Consider the following 25,746-nt stretch of genomic DNA (forward strand, 5'->3'; position numbering starts at 1 on the left):
GAGCTGTTCAGCAGTGGAACTCTCTGCCCTGGAGTGTGGTAGAGTTCCTTCTTTGGAGGCTTTTAAAGAGAGACCGGATGGCCATCTGTCAGGGGTGCTTTGAATGTGATTTTCCTCCTTCTTGGCAGAATGGGGTTGGACTGGATGGCCAACGAGGTCTCTTCCAGCTCTGGGATTCTGTATTTCACCAGTGGAATATATTGGTGCCTCAGAGTGATGGAGTCTCAATCTCTGGAGGTTTCTAAACAGGCGTTGGATGACCATCTATATGGACTGCTTTGTTTGCATGTTCTTGCATAGCAAAGGATTGGATTTGATGCCCCTTGGAGGGCCTCTCCCAACTCTATAATTCTAAGAACAATTAGCCACTCTCAGGAGACTGAATAACCCATCATAAAAGAGTGATAAGGCCCTTTGTCTGAGACCTGCCCAAGTGTACTTATGCATAATCTGCTCCTTCTTCTTTTGATGCCCTGATCCCTTTTTGTCCCCTTCCAGGGGCTGGAACAGATGCCAATGTGTTCCTGATTATCTTTGGAGAGTATGGCGACACTGGGACTCTTCCCCTGAAACAATCAAACCGCTCCAACAAGTTTGAAAGGGATCGGTTGGATGTCTTCGATTTTCCTGATTTGCTCTGTCTTGGAGACCTCTGCAAAGTGCGCATCTGGCACGACAACAAAGGTAACGAGACAAATGTGATTCATTTCCAAAGGCAGATAATCAAGCAGGTTAGTGGGAGTTGTTTTATATTAAATTTTAGATGCAGCAGCAACAGAAAAAAATATGAAGGAAGGAAGGTACAGGAGGAGCAAAATGAGTTGCAAGAAGGCAAACTTTGTCTTAGAGGCTGGATGATATTATTATTATTCTCATTCCACTTTTTTCTCTAAATTGTGACTCAAAATGACTCATGGTTTAAAAGAACAATGCAATTAGAAAGTAAACAATAGAATTTATCTGTTTACACTATCAAAAAGATTCACACCACAAGTTAAAAAATAGAATGCAATTAAAATTATATTAAACTCTTTACCAGTTAGCCCCCGGTAGTGCAGCAGGTTAAACCACTGAGCTGCGGAACTTGCTGACCACAAGATTGCTGGTTCAAATCCGGGGAGCAGGGTGAGCTCCTGCTGTTAGCCCCAGCTCCTGACAACTTTGGTGTTGTTGTTCATTCCTTCAGTTGTCTCCGACTCTTCGTAACCTCATGGACCAGCCCACGCCAGAGCTCCCTGTCGGCCGTCACCACCCCCAGCTCCTTCAAGGTCAGTCCAGTCACTTCAAGGATGACATCGATCCATCTTGCCCTTGGTCGGCCCCTCTTCCCTGCCAACTTACCAGTTTGAAAATGTGCAAATGTGAGTAGATCTATGGTTACCGCTTCAGCGGGAAGTTAAGAGCGCTCCATGCAGTCATGCCGGCCACATGACCTTGGAGGTGTCTACGGACAACACTAGCTCTTCATCTTAGAAATGGAGATGAGCACCATCCCACAGAGTTGGACACGATGTGACTTAATGTCAGGGGAAACCTTAACCTTTACTATACTCTTTCAAGCAGTTGAGTTCAGCACCAAGAACAGGGTCTAGACTGGACTTCCTTTAAAAAAGAAGCAATGGTGTCTTTCACATTAATGTATCCTGTAGCTTCTCTGCAACTTGTGGAAGTACACATACATGCCTTGCATGCAGAAACCAGTTCAAGATTGTTCCAGGCTCTGAGGTTTTTAACTAGGAGGCACTGATGTTGGTTTTATTGATGTTGGTTTTATTGTTTTCATTACGTTTTTGTATTGGTTTAATGCATAATATGTATTTTGCTATTATGTGTACTGACTTGTTGTAAACCCCCTTGAGTTGCTGATAGGCTGAGAAAGGCGGTATACAAGTATAATGAATAAATAAATAAATACCCTATGGTATTTATGGGGTCACTATAAGCTGACAGGTAACTTAAAGACACATACAGATTCTGTCTGGTGATGCCTTTTTCTCTGAAGACTTTTTCTCTGGAGGTTTTAAAGCAGAGGTTGAATGTCCATCTGTCAGGGATACACTGTGTATTCCTGCATGGCAGAAGGGAGTTGGACTAGATGGTGCTTGTGGCCTTTTTCTGCTCTATGGTTCTATGGTCTTGGAAGCTAAGACAGGTCAATCCTGGTTAGTACTTGGATGGGAAACTACCAATAAAGACCAGCTATATTTCAGAGGAGGGAGCTGGCAAAACCACCTCTGAGTATTCCACGCCTAAGAAAACCCTATGACATTCATGGGGTCACCATGAATAATAAGACAAGAGGCACCTTGAAGGCACATGCATGCACACTCACATACTGAAGAGTGAAGGGCTGTGCACATATACTAACACAACAACAAACAACTTTTTGCATAGTTAGTTTCCTGTGAACTGAGAATCTGTTTCTAGTGTCCTTGCACCAGCTGTGGCCAGTCCAGGAGCACATGGCAAGCTGGGTCCGCTGAAATGCCTCCAGTGAAGGGGCTGCCATCTTTTCCCTCCATTGCAGTGTCTAGCCATTGCTCCTTACACCGCAGATGAAATACCAGAGTCCTGGGCTTCTCCCTCCAGCCTTTTGTCTTGAAACCCAAGCTGTTAACATGGTTGTTTCTGGGAGGAGAGGAGGCAGAGAATGTATTTGTAAGGAGTTGGAAGGGCAGGGATCAGGGAGGGAGGGACCTCCTCATCATCATGTCTTCCAGCACACGGTGTTGATACTTGGGTAATCCCCTCACCATGGGGCTCCAGGCTTAATTGAATATAGAGGCAGAGAGCTTTTTCTTGTAGTTGTTAAGTGACGGCAATGGCAGGTGTGTAATTGAAACAGCTGGGCTCCATGTCTGTGTGCTCAAGGAAGCAAGAATAAGGAGGACGAGCTGACAGCATCAGGCAGGGATGTCTCAGTAACACTTCCACACACACACACATGCGTAAATTACATTTCAATGTTGTCTTCCCCTACGTCGTTGTCTCATCTTTTGAGTATGCTAACAGTCTTGCATGAAAAAAAAATAATCAAAGCCTTTTTCCAGTTCAATTTGGGATCAGACTAAAGCAGGCATAGGTCAACTTGGGACCTCCAGGTGTTTTGGACTTCAACTCCCACAATTCCTAACTGCTGGTAGGAGTTGAAGTTCAAAATACCTAGAGAGGTCGAGTTGCCCCATGCCTGAACTAGAGGGAGTCAATTTCTAAGGAGGTCTGCCCCTCAAATAGTGAAAGGAATTTGCTTGTTACAGCACATGCATTTTGGCGCATCTTGTGCATTCAACAGTTGCCATCAATGGAGGATAAGTAGGTTTAATTTGAAAGTCTGATTGGTCAGGTCATACATGACTGATGAAACACCACCAATGAGAAAGGGATTCAGGATCATTGTAGGTCATACCCTCCATATCTGTGGATTTTGCATCCATAAATTAAACCATCCCATGACTTGAAAATATATATTTTTAAAAAATCCAAAATACATACCTTGACTATCTCATTTCATATAAGAGACATCATTTTCCCTACACCACTGTATATAATGGGACTTGAGAATCCATAGACTTTGGTATCCACAGGGGGTCCTGAAACCAAATCTTAGTGGATACCAAGGGCACAATCTACACATGTCCCTATAATGTCTGGTTTAACACTTGTTTGCCCATTCAGCACATTCCTGGCTGCTTTGACTGTTGACCAATGAAAAATAGGATTTTTGCTTCATCTACTTGTTCCTTTTAGCTTGAAATGACAGAAGTGGTACCAGGGATCTTCAGAACAAATAACATTGCTTTATCCTGGTTCATCTAGGTTGACATTGTCAACATTGATTGGATCCAGTGCTGTAGTGGCTTGAGGTTTTGACTGCAACTCTGGAGATCAGGGTTTGAATCCCTCCTCGGCCATGAAAACCCTTTGAGTAACCTGGGAGAATTTATGCTCTCTCAATCTTAGAAGTCACCAAAAGCAACCCCCTCTAAACAATTCTTGCCAAGAAAACCTCATGATAGGTTCAACATAAGGCATAACAAGTTGACCTGATCCTACTAGTATCCAGACAGTCCCAAAGCTGTGGGATAGTTTGGAGTATTCCACAATTCTACCCAAACTGGAGCAAAGTTGGTTTAACCATTTAAAAAATCTCTACCATACTCAGCAAAATTTGTTGAATGTTGTGGGGACAGCCAACAGTGGATTTGAGGTGTAGACTCATCTCAAAACTCTTAGGGAAAGAGTTGCATTTTTGTTGTTCTTCATTTGTTCAGTCGTTTCCGACTCTTCGTGACCTCATGGACCAGCCCACGCCATAGCTCCCTGTCAGCCATCACCACCCCCAGCTCCTTCAAGGTCAATCCAGTCACTTCAAGGATGTCATCCATCCATCTTGCCCTTGGTCACCCCGTCTCCCTTTTCCCTTCCATTTCCCCCAGCATAATTGTCTTCTCCTGGCTTTGCTGTCTCCTCATGATGTGGCCAAAGTACTTCATCTTTGTCTCTAATATCCTTCCCTCCAATGAGCAGTCGGGCATTATTTCCTGAAGTATGGACTGGTTGGATCTTCTCGTGGTCCAAGGCACTCTTAGAACTTTCCTCCAGCACCACAGTTCAGAAGCATCGACCTTCCTTCGCTCAGTCTTCCCTATGATCCAGCTCTCAATCCGTAGGTGACTATGGGGAATACCATTGCTTTAACTATATGAATCTTTTCTGCCAGTGTGATGTCTCAACTCTTCACTATTTTATCGAGATTGGTCATTGCTCTCCTCCCAAGAAGTAAGCATCTCCTGATTTCCTGGCTGCAGTCTGCATCTGCAGTAATCTTTGCACCTAGAAATACGAAGTCTGTCACGGCCTCCACGGTTTCTCCCTCTATTTCCCAGTTATCAATCATTCTTGTAAGAGTTGCATAGCTTTGATATTGTTTGTGGTTCTCAAGCAATGAGATGCTTCTTTTCCTACAGGAATTGCACCAGGCTGGCACTTGGAATACATTGATGTGGAAGACTATGAATTGGACAAGATCTTCCGCTTCCAGTGTGACCGCTGGCTGGCAACAAGTGAAGATGACAAGCAAACCATTCGAGAACTGGCCTGTGCCAATAATGACATCCTGGAACTGAAAGAGAAGACCTGTAGGTCCAGGGAGGAACCTTCTCTACAAACAAGGGGGAGGGTTTGTGGTCCAGTTGGTTCTGGAGTCTGCATCACTGGACATCTATAATTGTTTAACTTCTAGTATTTAATCATGCTGCTAAAACAGGGATGGGAAATTTGGGGCCAATTTTCAAATGGACCATCCTCCCAGTAGACCACATTTTCAAGTGACCAAAGTGAAACGGGAAGTAACGTCATTTACGGTTTCAATTTGTCCAATTATTGGTCAGTCTTGGAGGGTTGTAGAAAATCTTTATGGTACATTAAGGTACATGGAAAATAGGGTTTTGCATTGTTTGGGAGGAAAATAACTTGGAATTACTATTTTAAGGGATTCTATGGGCTTTGGGGCATTCCAGGGGACACATTTGGGGTTCTAAGGACCACAGATGAACTTTGCCCACCACAATGTTGAAAACTAAAGCAATATCAGCTTTCTTATAACACCATGCAGATTTAGCAAAGACATGTGGAGAAATGGCAGTAAGAATGTGCTACTCCTGACATCACTTTCTGCATGTGCATGCATGGGTACCAACATCTGAAATGCAGAAGTTGTTTTTGAGCAACTATTAGCATGTAAATTTTCATTATATACAGAAACTGAAACCTCATAACTTGCATGGGGAAAAATTCCCAATTATGTGGTTGCTTACAGGGAGAAAGCACTAATTTATTAATGGTAGCATATAATAATAGCAGATATAATAGCAGGTGGATGGACACCATGAACGAAGACATGTGTGCTGTCAACCTGAGACATGTAGATGCCCAAAACAAAGCCCTGTAGTCACAATGCTAACCCCTCCATTGGGAAAATGTCTTCGAAAGAAGAAGATATAAATATAAATATAGATAGGAAAGTCTGTTATAGAGGCTTCATAAAATTTTCCCAATAGGATTAGATCATCTCTATGTGTTCTGAATCTTTGGGTTCATCTACACAAGAGAAGTAAAGAAGTTTGGTGCTACTTTAACTGCCATCGCTCAATGCTGTGGAATCCTGGAATTTGTAGTTTGATGAGACACCAGGACTCTTTCGCAAAGAAGGCTGAAGACCTTGTAAAACTGTGATGTCAAATTGTATTAATTCTTCATTATAGATCCACCTTATAATTTAATGTGGTAACACTTCTTGACAAGAATCCTATTGGCATCTTATGTACATGGAAGTTTTCCCCACAGAAGTATTTAGACAGTTCTGTCTGATGTGGAGTACCCTCATTTAGTTAAAGGTTGTGGAAGTGGAATCGTGCATGCAATGGAATTGAACATAGATGTTCAATGGGCATGATGAATTTGTGGGTTCAGTTTCATATTTGGTGTCTTGAGTGACATCTACACTGTAGAATTAATGCAGTTTGACATTTTAATTGCCCTAGCTGAGTGGTATGAAATTCCAGGAGTTGTAGTTCTCTACCAAAGAGTGCTGGTGCCTCACTTAACTATAACTCCATATGATCCCATAGCATTAAACAAGGGTGGCTAAAGCGGTATCAAACTGCATCCATTCCACAGAGTAGATGCAACCTTGATTCTGTTGCACAAGAATGCCATTCAACAAAAAGGTTGCTCAACTCCATATGCTCAGATTTATGCAACGCAACTGTGGTGTAGGATCTGAGCCATTTCGTACTTACAATGAAATTAATGCAGATCAGGCATTCAGATGATTATGTGGATTGCAGATCCAATACTTTTCAGGTGAGATAGGATGTGGGTCAGAATTAATCACGTTCCTGACTTCACAAGCAATGTGTTGATGTGTATGGCCCAATGGTAGAGGTGTCATAGTCAGGAACTGGGAGTTCCTTGCTTCTTCTCCCCACTTCAATGTCTGATTTTTTTTTACTTCCAAGCTTACGAGATCGTCACCATCACCAGTGACAGAGATGACGCAGAAACCAAGGAGAATGTCATAGTTATTTTTGAAGGGAAGAGGGGACGTTCCAAAGAGTTTCTTCTGGAGAACTCTTCCAAGAAAAGGAGGTTCTTGAGGTAGGTGCAATAACAATATCATCTTGTTGCGGCCAAGCTCTTATAAAAATCTTTATAGTACAGATGGTCAAATGGACACTGTAAGATTCTGAATTGTCTAATGCCATTACAAGTGTCGATTGTGTTTATACGCTTTTCAGGAGCAAAATAAATGAGGCAGGGAGTGCTTTGCACTCTCTGACTGCATTGAAAATAGAATAAATTGATTTATATGTGGAATAGGGTCTGTACTTACTGAAAAAATCCATAGAAGGCTACGTGAGTGAGTAGTATGTACACACACACTTTTGTTCCAAATCATTTGCTGGTTAGTCATTTTCTTACAGAAAAAAATACCCTGTAGTTTACAATCTTGTACAAATAAATTGATGTCCTCTCGTCATCCTTGATGACTGCAGATCTGCACAATATTAATTAGAGCTGTTTGGGGGGTGTTGTTCTACAGGGGAGCAACCGATGTATTCGAGTTTTCTTCAAAGAATGTCGGTGATATCGCAGCCATCTGTCTTGGTCATTGCCCAAAAGACGGGAAGAAATCAAGCATAAAAGCAGATGTCTACTGGCATGTTCAGGAGGTTATTGTTTCAGAGATGGAGCTCGACAACAAGTAAGTGGCTCCTCACAAAGAAAGGAGCAAGTGGCATGAATACCACAATTGGCTGGGAAAGCTGGAACCTAGGACAAGCCTAGAAAAGAGCAACAAAGTCCTTGATCCAGACTTTAAATAAAGCTTGGGTACATTAATTTTTCAGACCAAAAAAAGAAACACTCCCCAAGCTTTGATTAGAGAACTGTCACAACTCAGGGTAGTATTCACCTTGCTCAAGACACCACCACACACCAAAGCTGTAGGTTTTGTAGTTTATTGAGAAAAAGCAAAATCAAAACAGAGAAATAAAGATGCAAAAGTTCAATAGGCAAAGCAGAGTCTTAAATGCAAAGGCAAGGTTCCCAAGATCCATAGGCAAATAACATGAAGCATAATCCCATAGCAATGGTCAAACAAGAGTCCATGGTAGACAGGTAAAATCAGAATCAAGTCTCAAGGAAGCCAGAAGTGTTCCACAAAAGCCAAGGTAATTCCACAGAAGTTAAAGGGTAAGAAGCAACATTGGACTGACAAGAAATGCCTGTCAGCTTCATCATTAAATAAGTTTCCCTGACATGAAAGCATTGCGTTGACCTTTGGCTTCCCTCTTGCTGGCAAGGCATGTGCTTCTGCGCAGCCTTAATTGCAAACAATCCTGTCTGCTCATTAATTCACCATTATCTTCAAGGCTATACAACTCCTTATCTTGGCCTAGCTGGGCCGGATCACTCTGGGAACCGAAAGGAGTCTCCACCTGCACTTGTGGGATTTCACTATCTGTATCTAAAGGCACATTCCTTTCCCCGGGGAAGAGGCTTGCTGTTTCTTCTTCAGAAGCCTCACAATCAGCCCCGTCTGGAACATGTACAGGAATCTGTAACCCATTAGCCTCCTTGCCATCCTGCAGAAAGTCAGGCTCAGAAGCCCAGCAGGCCCGAAAGTCCCAAACAGTTCAGTTTCAGACTCAGATTGAGCCACAACAAGAACTTACATGCTTACATTTTTATTTATTATTTACATTCTCCTGTCTTTTTCCCTGATACAGGGACACAGCTATCGACAAATATGATGCAATGTAAATTAAAACAATGAAAATGCATTAAACATAGTACAGTAGACTCTCAGTAAAGTAAAGGTAAAGGTTTCCCTTTGACATTAAGTCTAGCTGTATCCGACTCTGGGGGGATGGTGCTCATCTCCATTTCTAAGCCAAAGAGCGGCACTGTCCATAGACACCTCCAAGGTCATGTGGCTGGCATGACTGCATGGAGTGCCATTACCTTCCCACAAAAGTGGTACATATTGATCTATTCACATTTTCATTTTTTTAAACAGCCAGGTTGGCAGAAAATGTGGCTAACAGCGGGAGCTCACCCTGCTCCCCAGATTCAGACTGTCAACCTTTTGGTCAGCTAGTCCAGCAGCTCAGCTGTTTAACCTGCTGTGCCACCGGGGGCTTCCTGGGGATTGGCAGATGCAAGATAAATGTAGTTTCTGGTTGCTTGAGAGTTACTATTGAAATCTGCCTTAATATTCTGGGTGATATGTCTGTGTGAAAGGGCACAGAATAGCCCCTTTTCTGCAGCAAAGATCAATATACATCAGATTTTTAGGGGACATCAGATTTTTAGGGAACATCAGATTTTTAGGATGGTTCTGAGACTAAAATGGAGACAAAACAACGTGGAACAGAGTTTCCGACTACAGAGCTATGGAGAAAATCGACACATCCTATTAAATTGGTCTCTGGGTTTTAAAAGTTGTGGAACTTTGCCAGTCAAAAGAGTTTAGACAAAAGAACAGTAAGAAAACATTCAATCAGAGAGGGTTTAGCAAAGCTAACACAAAAACTTGTTAGGGAAAGTATGTCTTCTCTCCCTCAAGGAAGGAGGGAAGCTCCTCAGAGCAAAACATTTGGTGGAGAAAGGCAGCCCATTCATTCTTCTGAATCCAAAAACTGTGGTTCTGTTCTTTCTTGCAGGTATTTCTTCAGGTGCAACACAAAAATTCCACTTCGTGCAAAGAGAGGTGACCACAAAGTCATTGAGTGTACCAAGGTGAACGAGAGCTTTGCCAGCAAAGCTCGGAGTCTGGTGCCAGTCAAATACGAGGTGATCGTTGTGACGGGATTTGAGAAGGGATCAGGGACCGACGCCAATGTCCTCCTCACTATGTTCGGATTGAACGGGGATTCAGGCAAACGGGCTCTCAAGCAGAAATTCCGCAACCTCTTCGAACGAGGCCAAACCGATCGGTTTTACCTGGAAATCCTTGAACTTGGAGAGCTGACGAAAGTCCGGATTGAGCACGACAATACTGGATTTTCTCCAGGATGGCTGGTAGAACGGGTTGAAATCACCAACTCAGCTACTGGGGTGACCACAAACTTTCCCTGTGGAAAATGGCTCGATGTGAACAGAGGAGATGGGTTACTATGGAGAGAGCTATATCCTAGGAATTAACAGTAACACTAAGTTATGGATAGGCAGAATATGTGTCTGTGGGCCACATGGGGTCCTCAGGCTATTTTGTGGTCCTCAACCCCCATTATGTGCCTTTGTGTCATTTCTGACTTTTGGTGACCCTATGGTGAACTTTTCATGGATTTTCTCAGCAACATTTGTTCAGAGGGGGTTTGCCTTTGCCTTCCTCTGGGGCTAAGACAGCATGACTTGCCTAAGATAATCCAGTGGGTTTCCATGGCTGAACGGCGCTTCAAACCCAAGTTTCCCAATATCCCAGTCCAACACTTAAACCACTACTGGTACTTTTTGACTCTTTACTAGCCAAAAAAAGTGGAGTGAATTTCCATTATCAGACAAGTTTCCCTTTAAATATAGCTGGGCTTCTCTGTATTGCTTGATGACATAATTTTTAACAAAAACATAAAAACAGGAGTGGTCTCTCAACCATTATTAATTTTGTTTTGTTTCTTCGTTTGTATTTTGGGATCCAACCACTGGGCTGGTTCTAGAGATAACATTTTGGGCCCCGGATTTTCCATCCTGGAATCAAAAACATTCTGAAATGCTTAAGCCTAAACAGGAAGTAGATTTTTCCCAGCCTTAGGCCTACATCCAATTGATAGTTCTAACTAGAGTAAATCCATTGGATCACCAATTGATTTAGTGCAGGGATTCTCAACCTGTGGACCATGGCCCACTTTTGGGCCATGAGGCCTAAAATAAAGTCCGCAGATCTAGATTATTAAATATGTTATTCTATGGGCAAACAGATGGTGTCCATTAGATGGGATATGTTCTGTATCAGAAAGTAGAGCTGATGTGGTTTATCCAATGAATCAGTACCCCAAATAACCAAACTGAATCTAGAGTTGACCAAAAACTGATTCATAACCCTTTTGATACTAATGTTGGAGAGTGGTACCTTGTCAAAGTGGTCCCTGGTCAAAGAAAGGTTGGGAACCACTGATTTAGTGGATTCATTCTAAGTCTGAATTTCTATTCCTTGCCTTGTCTACACCAAACTTATTTTCTGCATATACTAGTTTTTCATTACAGTGTAAACCAAAAACTGGAAAAAATGTTCAATTCAGCAATTGCATTTTGACAACAACAAAAAAAACCCTCATCTCCATAAAATTTACAGATCTCCAGAATTTGTTCCTTCCTACCCAACAAAAATTTGGTAAAGCTTAACTGACTGTCCCAGAAAAATAGATTCAAACTTATTTCACTTTTCTTTTTAAAATTTTACTCTGGAGAACATTTTCATTGTATTAAATAGGCCTGGGTAACAACGGAAAAATTTGTTTCTAAAATCGATTCATTTTTGGGGTTTTTTGCGTTTCGATATTTAAAAGAATTCCAAAATTTTCCTTTAAAAAAGTTCAATATTTACGAAATTTCGTAAATGGTAAAAAAAATTACAAAACAATAACGAAACAATAACGAATTGATTCGTTAATGGCGATCGCGCAATACGCTAAAAAAACTTCTGAAGCTTCCCTCTCCCTGTTGTTGACTGTTGGTGTGATATTATAATTTTTTTTCACTAATTAAACAAAAAACAACTATAAAACTTGCCCCAGACATGCAGAAATAACGAAACGACCTCAAACCAATAACGAAACGAATACATAACGAAATACGAAGCATTTACGAAACGAATTGAAAAATTCGTTTTGTTTTTAAGTTGCTCCAGAATGGTTCGTTATCGCTTCGTTAACAAAAAAATAACGAATTTTTAACGAATTACGAATTAACGAAATGAAACCTCCCAGCCCTAGTATTAAATCTTTTCCAGATCAGTGTTTTTAATATGGGATACTCTATGATTTACCACTTGGTAAAAATAAATATGTGTAAACATACTTCAAAAATGCTTCCAAGAAAAAATAGAAGACTTATTTTCCTGATTAACATATTTCTAATGTGTGCTATGGGGCCATTTTGACATTGTCAGATTTTATACTTCCTCATAAACATAAAGATGACTTCTAAAAAGGTGTTGAACATTCTTATTAGTACCAGTAAATTCCAAAAGATGAGCTGGAGTCGAGCTCGTGTGTAAGTCAAAGGCATGGATTTTGATATGATCCTTGGAGAAGTCAAGGGTCATTCCACGGAGAGGAGGCTGGTGCTATTTTTATATTCTCAGACCAATTAAATTCTCCTTTTTGACCACTTTATTCAGAAAAGTGGGTGGTTGTTTTATTCATAAGCATTAAGGTCAGTACTCAAATACTGGCTTTTAAACAGAGTCTGAATCTACTGGGAGGTTTGAATTGTGTGACAGGGAATTGGTCTGGATGGCCCTTGGAGTCTCTTCCAACTCTATAATACTATGATTGACCTATAGATAAGTCAACCTAATTTATTTGGGTTGTTTTTCTAACTAAAATTTCTTGCCATACATAAGTATACGCAATCGTTCTGAATGTGCTTACCGAGAATCCAATTAACCCTAAAATGAACTATTTGGATCCCATAGGTTATATTATTATTATTATTATTATTATTATTATTATTATTATTGTATTGTCGAAGGCTTTCATGGCCGGAATCACTGGGTTGTTGTAGGTTTTTTCGGGCTATGTGACCATGGTCTAGAGGCATTCTCTCCTGACTCTTCACCTGCATCTATGGCAAACATCCTCAGAGGTACCTATGAGGATGCTTGCCATAGATGCAGGCAAAACGTCAGGAGAGAATACCTCTAGACCATGGCCATATAGCCCAAAAAAACCTACAACAACCCATTATTATTATTATTATTATTATTATTATTATTTAAAAAAATTATCCTGCCTCCATCTCTCTGAAGGGACTCGGGGCAAGCCCAAACAGGCATAGATTAAAACCACAAAGCAATCAAATTTATAAAACAACATCATAAAACAACCAATAGCCTGAACAGTAATGAATACTGAACTCGGAGGGTAGGAGCTTGTGCAGTAGAGTTTCAAGACAGGGGCTGGTGGAAAAGTGTAGGGTCAGATAATAAATTAGGACTAGAAGGACAACGTCATTTAGAACACCAAATCGATAGGGCAGGAGACAGTGATAGAGTTCAGGAGCTGATGTTAAATTATAGTTGGGGGGCACAACTGTTTAATCAAAGACACAATGGAACATCCACCTTTTAGGTCTTTATGAAAAGTGGACAGGGTGGGTGCCGGTCTAATCTCCCTGGGGAGAAAGTTCAAGACCCGGGGGGGGGGGGGTACCACCAAGAAAGCCCTTTCCCTTGTCCCCATCAACCATGCTTGAGTTGGAGGTGGGAGTGAGAGAAGGGCCTCCCCAGAAGATCTTTGAGCTCATGCGGGTTCGTAGGGGAAGATGTGATTGTGAAGATAGGCAGGCCCCGAACCATCTAGGCCAGTGGTGCTCAACCTGGGGTCCCCAGATGTTTTTGGCCTACAATACCCAGAAATCCCAGCCAGTTTACCAGCTGTTAGGATTTCTGGGAGTTGAAGGCCAAAAACATCTGGGGACCCCAGGTTGAGAACCACTGATCTAGGCCTTTGTAGGTCATAACCTGCACCTTGAATTGGGACTGGAAGCTTATTGGCAGCCAGTGGAGCTGTCAGCAGCCAGTGGAACAGTGGTGGTTACATATAACCTACAACCACTGTATTTTCAACTTCTGTGTACCATCACCATTGAACACTGTAGTATTGATACCCCAGATGCAACCGTGCCACTAATATTTTAGTGCAACAAAAGGTTCATTTTTTTATTGTTCCATTCTGCACCATCCAGAGCCACTGCAATTGATGTTGAATTTTGCTGGTAACTGCATGGAAAGTGGGGATACCATAGAATCTGAACTATGTGTGCTAGTAGGGGTGAAAGTGTGGTTCGTGGTAATTCAGAAATACCTACATAGATTAGAAAACTGAGCAGAAATTAATAAAAGGAAATTCAATAGTGACAAGTGCAAAATTTTACATTTAGGTCATACAAGCCAAGTGCAAAGGTATGCCATGCACATTTGTCTCTGCCATATTACATGCAAGAACTTTGGGATTATTATTGATCATAAATTGAGCTAGAGACCCATATCTTCAAAAGTTAAAGTGAATAGAAATTACGTTTAGGGTCAAATAAAGATCGAAGAGTGGGGCTCCTTGCAGGATAAGTCTTTTTCGAAACTGCCTCTACTCCCTGCCTCTTTCTGCCGCATTAAACTTTTGACTTTGGCTCCCATGAGACCCATTCCCGTTGCTACAACAACTAATGCTTGCAGGCGCAATAAGTTTCACATGGAACTTTTCCAATGGGAGGATTTACATATATTTCTCTGAAATTGAACGCATTCTTGGCAAAGGCAGATGGGGAGCCGTGGAGCCATCAGCTGGTCAGGCGTGGCAATCTCCTTTGCTGCAGTGGCTTCCTCATTTGTTTAGTGCATCTTCTCTTGGGCTAGTTGGGGAATGTCAGAACCAGGATTAAGTCACTGCAATTGGGAGAGCTGAAGATTGCAGGCATGGCTCTGCCGCCATCACTCCAAGGAAGTGTGCCAACATCAAATGTTCACTAAGAACTGCTGATTTGTTTTATTACATCTATATCGTATCACGCCTTCAGTTAGGGGCATGGGGAATGAGATGTTTAGCCTTGCAACCTGTTTCCAAAAGAGAGTTTGCCTGTGGTTATTCTCCTTTGCAAATTAACATCTCCTTAGGGATTGCTACATAACAGATGTTTGCCTAATGGTTATAGCCTCTGGGAAGGAGTGCTGAGAGTTATAGTCAAACAACATCTGAAAGATCACCCCTGCTTTAACAATAGATATTGTTTTGCCTTCTGCACTTCCTTGCAGCATTTCTAGATGCAATGCAAGAAATTGCCCAAATTCTCTAACCACCTGAGATGATGATGATGATGATGATGATCATCATCATCATCATCATCATCATCATCATCATCATCATCATCATCTGCTATCAAGCATGGCCAAATATGATTGTCCTGAGATGGGAGGACATCAATCCTACTTGCCATGGTACCATCAATTGATGCTTGCCCATTTACCCTGATGTTCGTTGGCACATCAGTTCCAAACACATTGCAGCAACATCATCCATCACATCCAGCTTCCACCAACCTGAGCATTCTCTGCAGCATGGCAAAAACCAGGCATGACTAAAGTCTTCAATTCCTGCTTTTTCAGAGCACCGTGAAGCCAAGGCCCTTTGTCACTTTAGCATAATATAAATATCCCACTGCAGAGTTGTGTTATACAACCCTTGTACTGAATACCAAAGTAGTTCAACAAATGACCATTAGGTCAATGTGTGAGGCTAAGAACCACTGTGCAACTGCAATCCCAATACACAGTGGTAAAGCATAGAGGCCATGTGCATTCACAAACTACTCTGTATCCTGTATGCAACAGCTGTATATATTCCACTCTACTTTCTGAATACAGCCACTGTGCAGCATCCATAATAATCATTCCATATGCGTAGAGGAGCTTAAACTTGTGTATGTCACAAATAGGATACCAACCTGAGTGTCTTGAAGCAACAAGGTTTATTAGAGCTGGCTTCTACCAGTATGAACTTCTTGGTGAGGCCAAAGCCTGCTGAATGTGATGATACTGTGGAGACTTTGGTTGTATTCACTTCTGCATATTATCTCTTAAGGTAGAGGGAGGAAAAGGCAAGCTGCTTATAAATTGAGACAATTTTGTGGGGTAAGGAATTTCCTTGCACTTTTTCATCTGCCCCTTCCATATATTGGTTTTCAGGGTCCAGTAGTTCTGAGATGTCAGAAGAGCTATAAGGATGGATTGAGGACTGAATGTGGCCTGGAGGCCAGTTTCCCCACCCCTGCTTTAATATTTAGGGTCCCCAGATCCCAGGCCCTGAGCTTCAACTTTTGTACACTCTCTCTAATGCTCAGGGCAAGCAGAGGAGGATTCTCAAGGTGAAGGAGCTACCCTGAAAGTGTGTGTACACAGGTGTGTCTTGATTTGCATTGCTCTAGTTTCTGTGATGTTCTACTCAGCAAGTGATTCAGGAACCAGGAGGTTGCAGGGTGAGAATTGTTGAGGAATTGATTTGGTCCAGGTGAGTCACAGGGTTTTCAGCACAATGAAGAGAGAAGGGAGTGGCCATCAGGCAATCCAGAAGTTGTTCAGTCCAGATAAACAAAGTCAGGAAGAAATAGTCACAGACCACACAACCTCTGAGGATGCTTGCCATAGATGCAGGCAAAGCGTCAGGAGATAATGCCTCTAGAACATGGCCATATAACCTGAAAAAATCTACAACAACCCAATAAAGTCATAAATTGTAGCCAGCCAGAGGTCAGGAAAACAGAAACACCCAAAAGTACTGCTACTCACCAAAAAGGAGGGTTTAAACCACCAAGGAGTGACTGGGAAATTTATAGACAGCTGTCTCCAGGCTCCAGGAGCCTAATTAGATCAATGCCTTCTACTTAATAACTGCTGGGAGCAATGCAATCTCTTCTTCACACTTTGTTGCTTGATTAATTGTGGCAATTGGTTTTTAGTATTTGCAGCCTCCATAGGATCTTCCTCTGTCTTAATACCCAGCAATTCAGGCTCAGAAAGACCATTGTTATCAATCTTCCTCCTCCTTCCTGAACTTTCTCACTCTACAACTGTTCAACATTTCACATTTATTACTTTCCTTCAAGGATAAATAAGCAAATGTGTCATCTACAATGCAAAGGGAGTGTGTGAAAGAAAGAGTCTTGGTGTTGCTAGAAGTTCAGATTATTAATTTTCTGTAAAGGAAGAAATAGGAATCTTTTCATTGTTGGAGAAGTGGGTTCCTTTGCTTGCTTAGAAGGTGTGTGTGATGGAGTATGAAGAAATTGGAATCGTATGGGTTGGATGCAGGCAGAAGGGATTCCCTCTGGTTGCTCAAGTAGGAGATGAGCAACTGGAATCAACTCAAAGGAAGGGGTTGCTCTGTCCTAGAAAATGTGAGTGTAAAACTACTAGCTATGTGGCAGAGATTATCTCTGTCAAAACACTTCCTCCTAGTGCCCAATGATTCCCTAAGGAATCGTCTTCCCCTTCTGCGTTAGTTTCAGTTCTCATTGTGAGTCCAGGGATTCAACACTAATAGAAATTGAGACTCACCTGTATATATTCCTCACTTGTTAGATATGCTGTTTTTATTTAAATGGCATATTAAGATGTGCTTAATGACATTACCATGATGTCATATTCTTGTAACACCATCAGACTCCACTTCCAGTGACATTAGGAGGAGTGATCCCCAGGTCTCAGGTTTTGATCTTGAAATCTTATGACCTGGCAGACTTCCAATCTAGAAATACTATAATAATATTTGAATTTATTATATCTATATGTTATCTATATGTTAACCCCTGGTGACATAGTGGGTTAAACCACTGAGCTGCTGAACTTGCTGACTGAAAGGCTGGCTGTTCAAATCTGGGGAGCAGGGTGAACTCCCACTGTTAGCCCCAGCTTCTGCCAACCTAGCAGTTCGAAAACATGCAAATGTGAGTAGATCAATAGGTACTGCTTTTGTGGGAAGGTAACAATGCTCCATGCAGTCATGCTGGCCACATTACCTTGGAGGTGTCTATGGACAACACCAGCTCTTTAGCTTAGAAATGGAGATTAGCACCACCCCCCAGAGACATGACTAGACTTAATGTCAGGGGAAACCTTTACCTTTACCTTACATGTTGAGCATAGGGAAGGATGAAGTTTAATATTCCAACACACAGCAATTTCATTGTCCTCTGGTCTAACATAAGTAGTATCCTATCCACCCATTAAGAATATATATCCAGCATTTCCATATTCATTCCATGGTATCCTATGATCCAATGAAACCAACAGCAGGTATCCCAGCAAATAGTTAGCAATGCAATTCATTTTATTAGTTATAAATAAAGTACAAAAAAAATCCACCAAAAGTGAATCTAAGCATTTACACAATTTCTAATGTCTCTTCAATTCCCCGCCCTCCCCAAATGCACTATTGCTTTAATATTAATAATAAATATTTTTTTCTAGCTTTCTCCTATAAAATAGTCTATGTAGCAAAATGTTGCACAGCACAACAGAACAGCAGTAGGAGTACAAAAAAATTCTTTTTGATGATCCATTCACCTTCCTTGGCCATTAAGGGAAAACTGGGTGTTTATACTGTACCGATTAATTGGTGCCCGGTAATAAAATCAAAGGTGCCCACCCCTCTCCCCCATTGCATCATTTGGTGCACAGTAGATTCAAATATTGGGATTCCCTTATTCACTCTTCCATCTCCCTCCCTTTGTTCCTTCTCCTTGCTTCCTCTTTGTCTCTTGTAAAAAATGTAATAATTTGTGCAGAAACAAAAGCCACCAGCGGCATTGGAGACAGCATAGAAACCTATTTGGGGAGGACATGCGGAAAGACAATCGTGCCAATAATGCCACTGTCAAGTCTGTAGTCAACAGCACGCTATGCAAAGTCCCTCAGTTACAGACAAGTTCTGTAGGTTTGTTCTTAAATTGAATTTGTATGTAAATCGGAATAGGTACATATAGAGTCATAGAATTAAAGAATCAAAGAGTTAGAAGAGACCTCATGGGCCATCCAGTCCAACCCCCTGCCAAGAAGCAGGAATATTGCATTCAAAGCACCCCTGACAGATGGCCATCCAGCCTCTGTTTAAAAGCTTCCAAAGAAGGAGCCTCCACCACACTCTGGGGCAGAGAGTTCCACTGCTGAACGGCTCTCACAGTCAGGAAGTTCTTCCTCATGTTCAGGTGGAATCTCCTCTCTTGTAGTTTGAAGCCATTGTTCCGCGTCCTAGTCTCCAAGGAAGCAGAAAACAAGCTTGTTCCCTCCTCTCTGTGGCTTTCTCTCACATATTTATACATGGCTATCATATCTCCTCTCAGCCTTCTCTTCTTCAGGCGAAACATGCCCAGCTCCTTAAGCCACTCCTCATAGGGCTTGTTCCCCAGACCCATATTTTAAGTGTAACTCCAGCCAAATATAAATATTTTTTAGTTTTGGATGGCATTGGGAAGGTTACACCCTGAGTTCCAATGGGGAGATAAGGTGGGATATAAATGTATTATTATTATTATTATTATTAGTAGTAGTAGTAGTATTATTAGGATTAGTATTATTATTATTCCTGAGGTCCCAACGACACTGCCATTATAATGCAGCTTGAACTGGATTGTATGACAGTGTAGACTCATGCAATTCAGTTGAATGCAGTTATATGAATCTATACTGACCATATAATGCAGTTCAAAATGCATTATATGCAGTGTGGATGAGGCCAGAGACATTTGTTTTGCCTTCTGTGCCCCTGTTCAGAAAATTTCCACTCACTTTCTGTTCCTGTGAAAATTGGATTTTGAAAAATTTGGCTTGTTGTAGAAACGAGGATTAGGGATAAAGCTTCAGTTGAGACACCTTTTCCTCTTTACAATAACTCTTCCAGCAGTGAATTTCTCTTCCCAAGAGTAGATTTCTCTCACTTACTATTGTCTCACCGGCATTCTTAACTATGAGTTGTTTGTAAGGTGGATGTTTGTAAGTCATGGACTGCCTATAAGGGCTAAATGCCCCCAACAGTTGTGCAACTAGATAACTAAACTCAGTTACAAGAATGTATTTCTAGCAAAGCTGAAGGTGCAGGGCTTCATTTGCTAATTAGAGTGGGACTTGAATGTGTGGGTTTTTTTCAAGTTCCAATTGATCCATTGCATTTAAACTAGCTGGAACCAAGAATTTGATTTTCACCAACAGGGATGAGGAAGAATATTATGATTCCCTGCAGTCCTATTCTGAAGCATCCAACAGACAAGAAGGGATGTGTATTAGGGTTGCCAAAGCAAAGACTGGAGAGAGCTTTTGCAGCTTTGATGTTGCTCGTTGTGTAACATGGTTCTACATCAGTGGTTCTCAACCTGTGGGTCCCCAGGTGTTTTGGCCTACAACTCCCAGAGATCCCAGCCAGTTTACCAGCTGTTAGGATTTTTGGGAGTTGAAGGCCAAAACATCTGGGAATCCACAACTTGAGAACCACTGCTCTACATCTTCATGAAAGGTACAGGAGCCCTTTCTAGTTTCCACTTTGACAACCCAAGTACATTTGTCCTACTCCATCTTTGTGCATTTCTCTCTCTATCTATCTGTTCATTGTCCCAAGAATCCAGATGAAGCATTATGTCAGGCAAAGATGAAGTATGTTGGCCACATAATGAGAAGACAAGAAAGCTTGGAGAAGACAATGTTTCTGGGGAAAAAGGAAGAAGCGCAGAGCAAGGGCAAGATAGATGGTATCCTTGAAATGACTGGAGGAGCTGGGGGTGGTGATGGCCAACAGGGAGTTCAGGCATGGGCTGGTCCATGAGGTCATGAAGAGTCAGAAGCAACTGAACAAATAAACAACATTATGCCAGGTCAAGCCATATTTTTAATCCATATATTCAAGTAGTTTCATTCTGCCCTGCAAGGCAATAAGTTGAACAAAAGGCTAGCTGGCACATGCAGAAAGCAAGACAAAACGGCAGGAGGTTGCTTCCATCCAAAATGGCCATCTCCATCATTCTGGTTTTTCAGCATAAGTATTCTGATAGTACTAGGCACACTATCAGCATATAACAAGAGAAAGGACATAAGTAATAAATCATATGCCAAGTATCCTCACAGAGAACAAGCTTTCTTCTTCAGATGCTTCGCACATGCGGAGGCTGAGGGAAATATGTTAAAGAGGGACGTGGTTAGCACATTCCTCCCATAGACATTTCCTAATACTTGGTGCCATTTCCTTAACATTTGACAGATGAAAATCAGGACACGTGGGGCCACGCAACATCAGAGTGGTCAAAGTGGCCAAAGATATTCATGAGGAAGAACTCATAAGCAAGGAAAAGGAGCAGCAGTTATACTTTGAGACTTGAGGAGAGGCAGAAAAATTATTATTATTATTATTATTATTATTATTATTATTATTATTATTATTTGCCTGAGTCTTTCACAGGGATGGGCAAGGTGTGGCTCATGGGCCATATATAGTCTTAAAGAGCTGTTTTTAATGGCACTAAGCCCCTCTGTTTCAGAATACCCCAAATGCACATTGGTGTGTCTGAAATAGATTTCGACCGCATTCGGAGATTCTTTGCCCCAGAATACTCCAAAATGGGCATGGGGGACATTTCCCATCACATCTTCTAGACCTCTGGAACAATTCAAGGCGAGGAGAGACTTTGAAGCCCATAACATACCCCAATATCCTATAGATCAGTGTTTCTTAAACTGTGCTCCTCCAGGTGTTTTGGACATCAGCTCCCAGAAATCCTGGCCAGCTTACCAGCTGTTAGGAACTGTGGGAGCTGAAGTCCAAAACTGGAGGTGCACAGTTTGGGAAACTCTGCTCTAGACATATATGGGGGCAAAAAGTGATATTTTATGAGAGTGTGTGTGGCACTCTGAGATCTCCTGGGGGGCTAATGCCATCCACAGTTGCTCATTCCTGCTTTAAGGGGAACAGCAAGACTCTGCTCTTTCTCTCCTGTCCAGTTAAGTTGAGTAGTTAAATCTATTTTACACTTTGAATTCAGTTTGCATCAACTTTAGCAAGCTGAAAACAAGATTGAAAAATAGGAATAAGAAAAGCTAAGGACAGATCTAAACTGACTGAGACTCCAAGGGTGAACTGGCATGTCATATTATAAATCAACACTGTGCATGGTCCACAAAGGCAGTCCCCGAGTGCCACACAGAGGAAGGATGGAGTTCCCATCATCCAGGAGCACCAAAGATGGCTTAGCCCCACTGGATGACCACCCTTCCTATTACCGTCCCCCGCCGCCCTGTTGTAGTGGTCTCTGGCTGAGATACAGATCTCACCTGTTGGCCATTGCATACAGGTGGTTTTAGATGGAGCAATGGGGCATTGACGGAAGCTGGAGTGGCACATGACATCTAACAGATAGGACCTGTGTCATGGACAGAGACCATCACATTATGGAGAGCAAGGGTGAAGGTGTCCCTGCATGCCCCCAAGCTTGGGAAATACAGAATGACATTGGGGACAGTTCCATTTCAAAACTAGCCCAACTGTTCCCACAGGCCCAAAGTTAGGGATAGTCTGAATTTAAGGACATTATACAGACGTTCTACAACTTTGGGTAACTTGGGGCAGGAATATGTTAAGATGGTCTTGCCCTACATTATCTGTCATTTTGGCCTTATTCTAAATCATCCCAGATCAAGGACATGTTAAGGTGGTCTTGCTCTACATTGTCCTAGATCAAGGTCATGTTAAGGTGGCCTTCCCCAACATTGTTCCAGATCAAGGACGTGTTAAGGTGGCCTTGTTCTAAATTGTTCCAGATCAAGATTGTATTAAGGTGGCCTTATTCTAAATCGTCCCAGATCAAGGACGTGTTAAGGTGGTCTTGCTCTACATTGTCCCAGATCAAGGACGTGTTAAGGTGGCCTTGTTCTAAATTGTTCCAGATCAAGGTTGTGTTAAGGTGGCCTTTCTCTACATTGTCCCAGATCAAGGACGTGTTAAGGTGGCCTTGCTCTAAATTGTTTCAGATCAATGTTGTGTTAAGGTGGCCTTGTTCTACATTGTCCCAGATCAACGACGTGTTAAGGTAGTCTTCCCCTACATTGTCCCAGATCAAGGACATGTTAAGGTGGCCTTGCTCTAAATTGTTCCAGATCAAGGTTGTGTTAAGGTGGCCTTGTTCTACATCATCCCAGATCAAGGACATGTTAAGGTGGTCTTGCTCTACATTGTCCCAGATCAAGGATGTGTTAAGGGGGCTTTGCTCTGCATTACTCCGGATCAAGGACGTGTTAAGGTGCCCTTGCCCTACATTATCCCAGGTCAAGGATGTGTTAAGGTGTCCTTGCCCTACATTGCCTCACATTGGCTCAGTGTGCTGTTTGGCCACCAGAGAGCTGATCCAGTTCTACACTGACCTAAGTGGTCTGTGTAGATGTGGCCTGGGTGACACAGGCAAATCAGGACTGATCTTGCCAAAGTTAGAGGGTATACAGTACAATCAGTGTAAAGCTACAATAAATAAATAATAGGAATGGCTTGATCAGTAGCAAATAATTTAAGGCAGGTAAGAAACAGGCAGAAAGCGGACAAAGGCACACACATAGAAATACGTTCTAGCAGCTAGGCATCTGGTGGAAATGCTGTAAGGAAAGGGTTACTATTAGGATACCCATTGTATTTCTGCCTGCCTCCTAAGTCTTTGCGTTGCCACTGCTTTTCTTCTCCTTTTCAGCTTGGCATTGATTGCATGCATCCTGTTTCCCACTGACTTACAGTTAGGCATAATAACCCTTCTTCGGATATGATATATATATCACCGACTATAATATGGATCAATCTTCCTAATTATGCTTTGCAACAATTTCTGTAAACATTTTGTGCATTTAGCATTTATCCATAGAGCGATGCTTCTCCTGCCTTGGCTGTGTGTGAATTCTGTCATTTTGGCAGCCGTTGTTTCCGCATAAATCCCCTAGAGGAGAAGGAACATTGCTTTTTGGTATTTAATCGAAAGCTTTCTGAAAGAGCCCTGCTCCTATTTCATTTTACAGATTACGATTTTCCCCTTAATGCAACAAAAGAGAAACAAAAACAAAAAATAAAAAAGAAAGGCAGGAGTGAGTGGATCATCATAATTTGATCATGAGTGCAAATAATATTCATATATATCTATATCTATATATATGTGTGTGTGTTTCAATGTGTGTATGTGTTTGTGTGTGTTAAAACACGGTCACTATATTGCAGATTTTCCACTATATCACAGCATACAGAATCAAAGGTTTGCATTTTTGTTTTTTGTTTTTTTGTATGGAATGTCTCCAAGGTAACAGCACCACAAGTAATACAATTTGTCATCACACACCCTGAATATAATTTTTTTTTGTTTTTGTAACGGTAAATGTGCCCCACTCTTTAAATTTTTTTTTTCATTCTTCGAAAAGTACCGACGCATGCAAAGCATTCCATTCCCAGAAATTATGCCGAGAAACAACAACAACCAAAAAAAAAAAAATTATGAGGTAATAGAGGAGCAATTTTTTAAAAAATTAGTATTCATCTCTAAATAAATAAATTATAATTAAAAATGCAAAAAAATCAAAGGAAGCCAAACCCAACTATAAAAATAATTAAATAAGAACCCACGATATCTACAAGTTAGTCATAAATTATGATTGTTAAATATAAGGCATTTAAACTCACAAAACCCTGTAAACTATCGATGTGTTTGTTTGTTTGTTTGTTTCTAGATATTATTTATTTTAAGACCATTCGACATTCTCATTCGCACAAGACGTTTCACTGCAAACCTGGCGGCATCTAATGCAGCACAGAGAAGTTTTGCATGCATTCGCTTGTACAAGTTGCTGTCCCTCGCTCATTCGCTCCAGAAAACAAAAAATCAGTGAGAATTTGGTGCTTTGCTTCACCAGGATTTTTTAAAAAGTGTGCTTATAATTTATTACACAAATCTCATTCATATATATATATATATATATATATATGAGCCTAATACTTTCACCTAAGCTTTTAAGCACTTAGATTGGAAGATCTGTCTGGCTTCCTTCCCAAAGACTGGTTTCTTTTAATAAACCACAAAAGAAAAGAAACAATAAAGGCTCATTTCTCCACACGAATAGATCTTCTTTTTTTTTCCAGGCAAACATTTGGCATGTTGAAGCTGAAAGCATTTTCTGCAGGATTCAGAAGCAGAGATTCTCAAACAGGGAGGTGCCAAATGTTGTTGGACTCCAAATCCCACAATCCCTCACCACTGGTGACAAAAAATCCAGATTAAAAATTGAGTCCTGCTTCTCATCTGCTGCTTTTTGCCTGACAGGTCAAAATGTACAGGCACATATATGATATCGGTGGGGGTTTTCTCGCTCAAAAGAGATAATAATTTTGGAGAGCAGAATTCAAATCCCTGTTTGGCCATGACACTGGGAGACTTTGGGCAATTCGTTTCTGAGTTATGGCAACCCTAACATGGTGATTTCTGGGCAAGATTTGATCTGAGGGGCAATTTTTTTATTCCTACTATGGTTGTCCCTACTTTGAGTCCCCCTCGGGGTGAGAAAAGTGGTATACAAATACTGTAAATAAATAAATTGTGCATTCTGGGTAAACCTTGACCTGTTTCGTGTCCTCGCTTTTGGTGGGGGCCCCCATCTGTTTCTTGGGAGCCTCCCGAAAATGGGAGGGCAGATATCCATTTTGCTCTAGGGCCCTAAATGATCCATTTTCTATCGGATCATTATTGGAGGAGCTTCCCACCCAGGCTCCCATTTCCAGTGCGCACTTGCCACACACGCACTCTCTTTCCAAGGAGAGTTTGCGTGTTGCATGGCATGCAGGTCCAGAAAGCAAATGCGCCTGCATGTCACACACGCATTCTCTTTCCAAGGCAAGGAGACAAGTTCTTGGCTGCAAGCAAAAGCAGCCGAGTGTTCCAGATTGCTTTCATGTAGAGCTGATTTTTGTGCTG

The 25,746-nt window shown here is 41.6% G+C and overlaps 1 protein-coding gene across 1 annotated transcript in view; it reads left to right on the top strand.

Moving 5' to 3' along the window:
* LOXHD1 (lipoxygenase homology PLAT domains 1) overlaps window positions 1-10,791 on the top strand; it is a 269,577-nt gene extending 258,786 nt beyond the window's left edge. The window contains exons 37-41 of the mRNA XM_067464668.1: window positions 499-684; window positions 4,968-5,138; window positions 7,020-7,158; window positions 7,604-7,765; window positions 9,729-10,791. Of these exons, the coding sequence (XP_067320769.1) occupies window positions 499-684; window positions 4,968-5,138; window positions 7,020-7,158; window positions 7,604-7,765; window positions 9,729-10,209 (1,139 nt within the window). The 3' untranslated portion in view covers window positions 10,210-10,791. The remainder of the gene's footprint in view (window positions 1-498; window positions 685-4,967; window positions 5,139-7,019; window positions 7,159-7,603; window positions 7,766-9,728) is intronic.
* The last annotated feature ends 14,955 nt before the right edge of the window (window positions 10,792-25,746 follow it).

The sequence above is a fragment of the Anolis sagrei genome, chromosome 2 (assembly GCF_037176765.1).
Source record: "Anolis sagrei isolate rAnoSag1 chromosome 2, rAnoSag1.mat, whole genome shotgun sequence".
Classification (NCBI taxonomy): Eukaryota; Metazoa; Chordata; class Lepidosauria; order Squamata; family Dactyloidae; genus Anolis; species Anolis sagrei.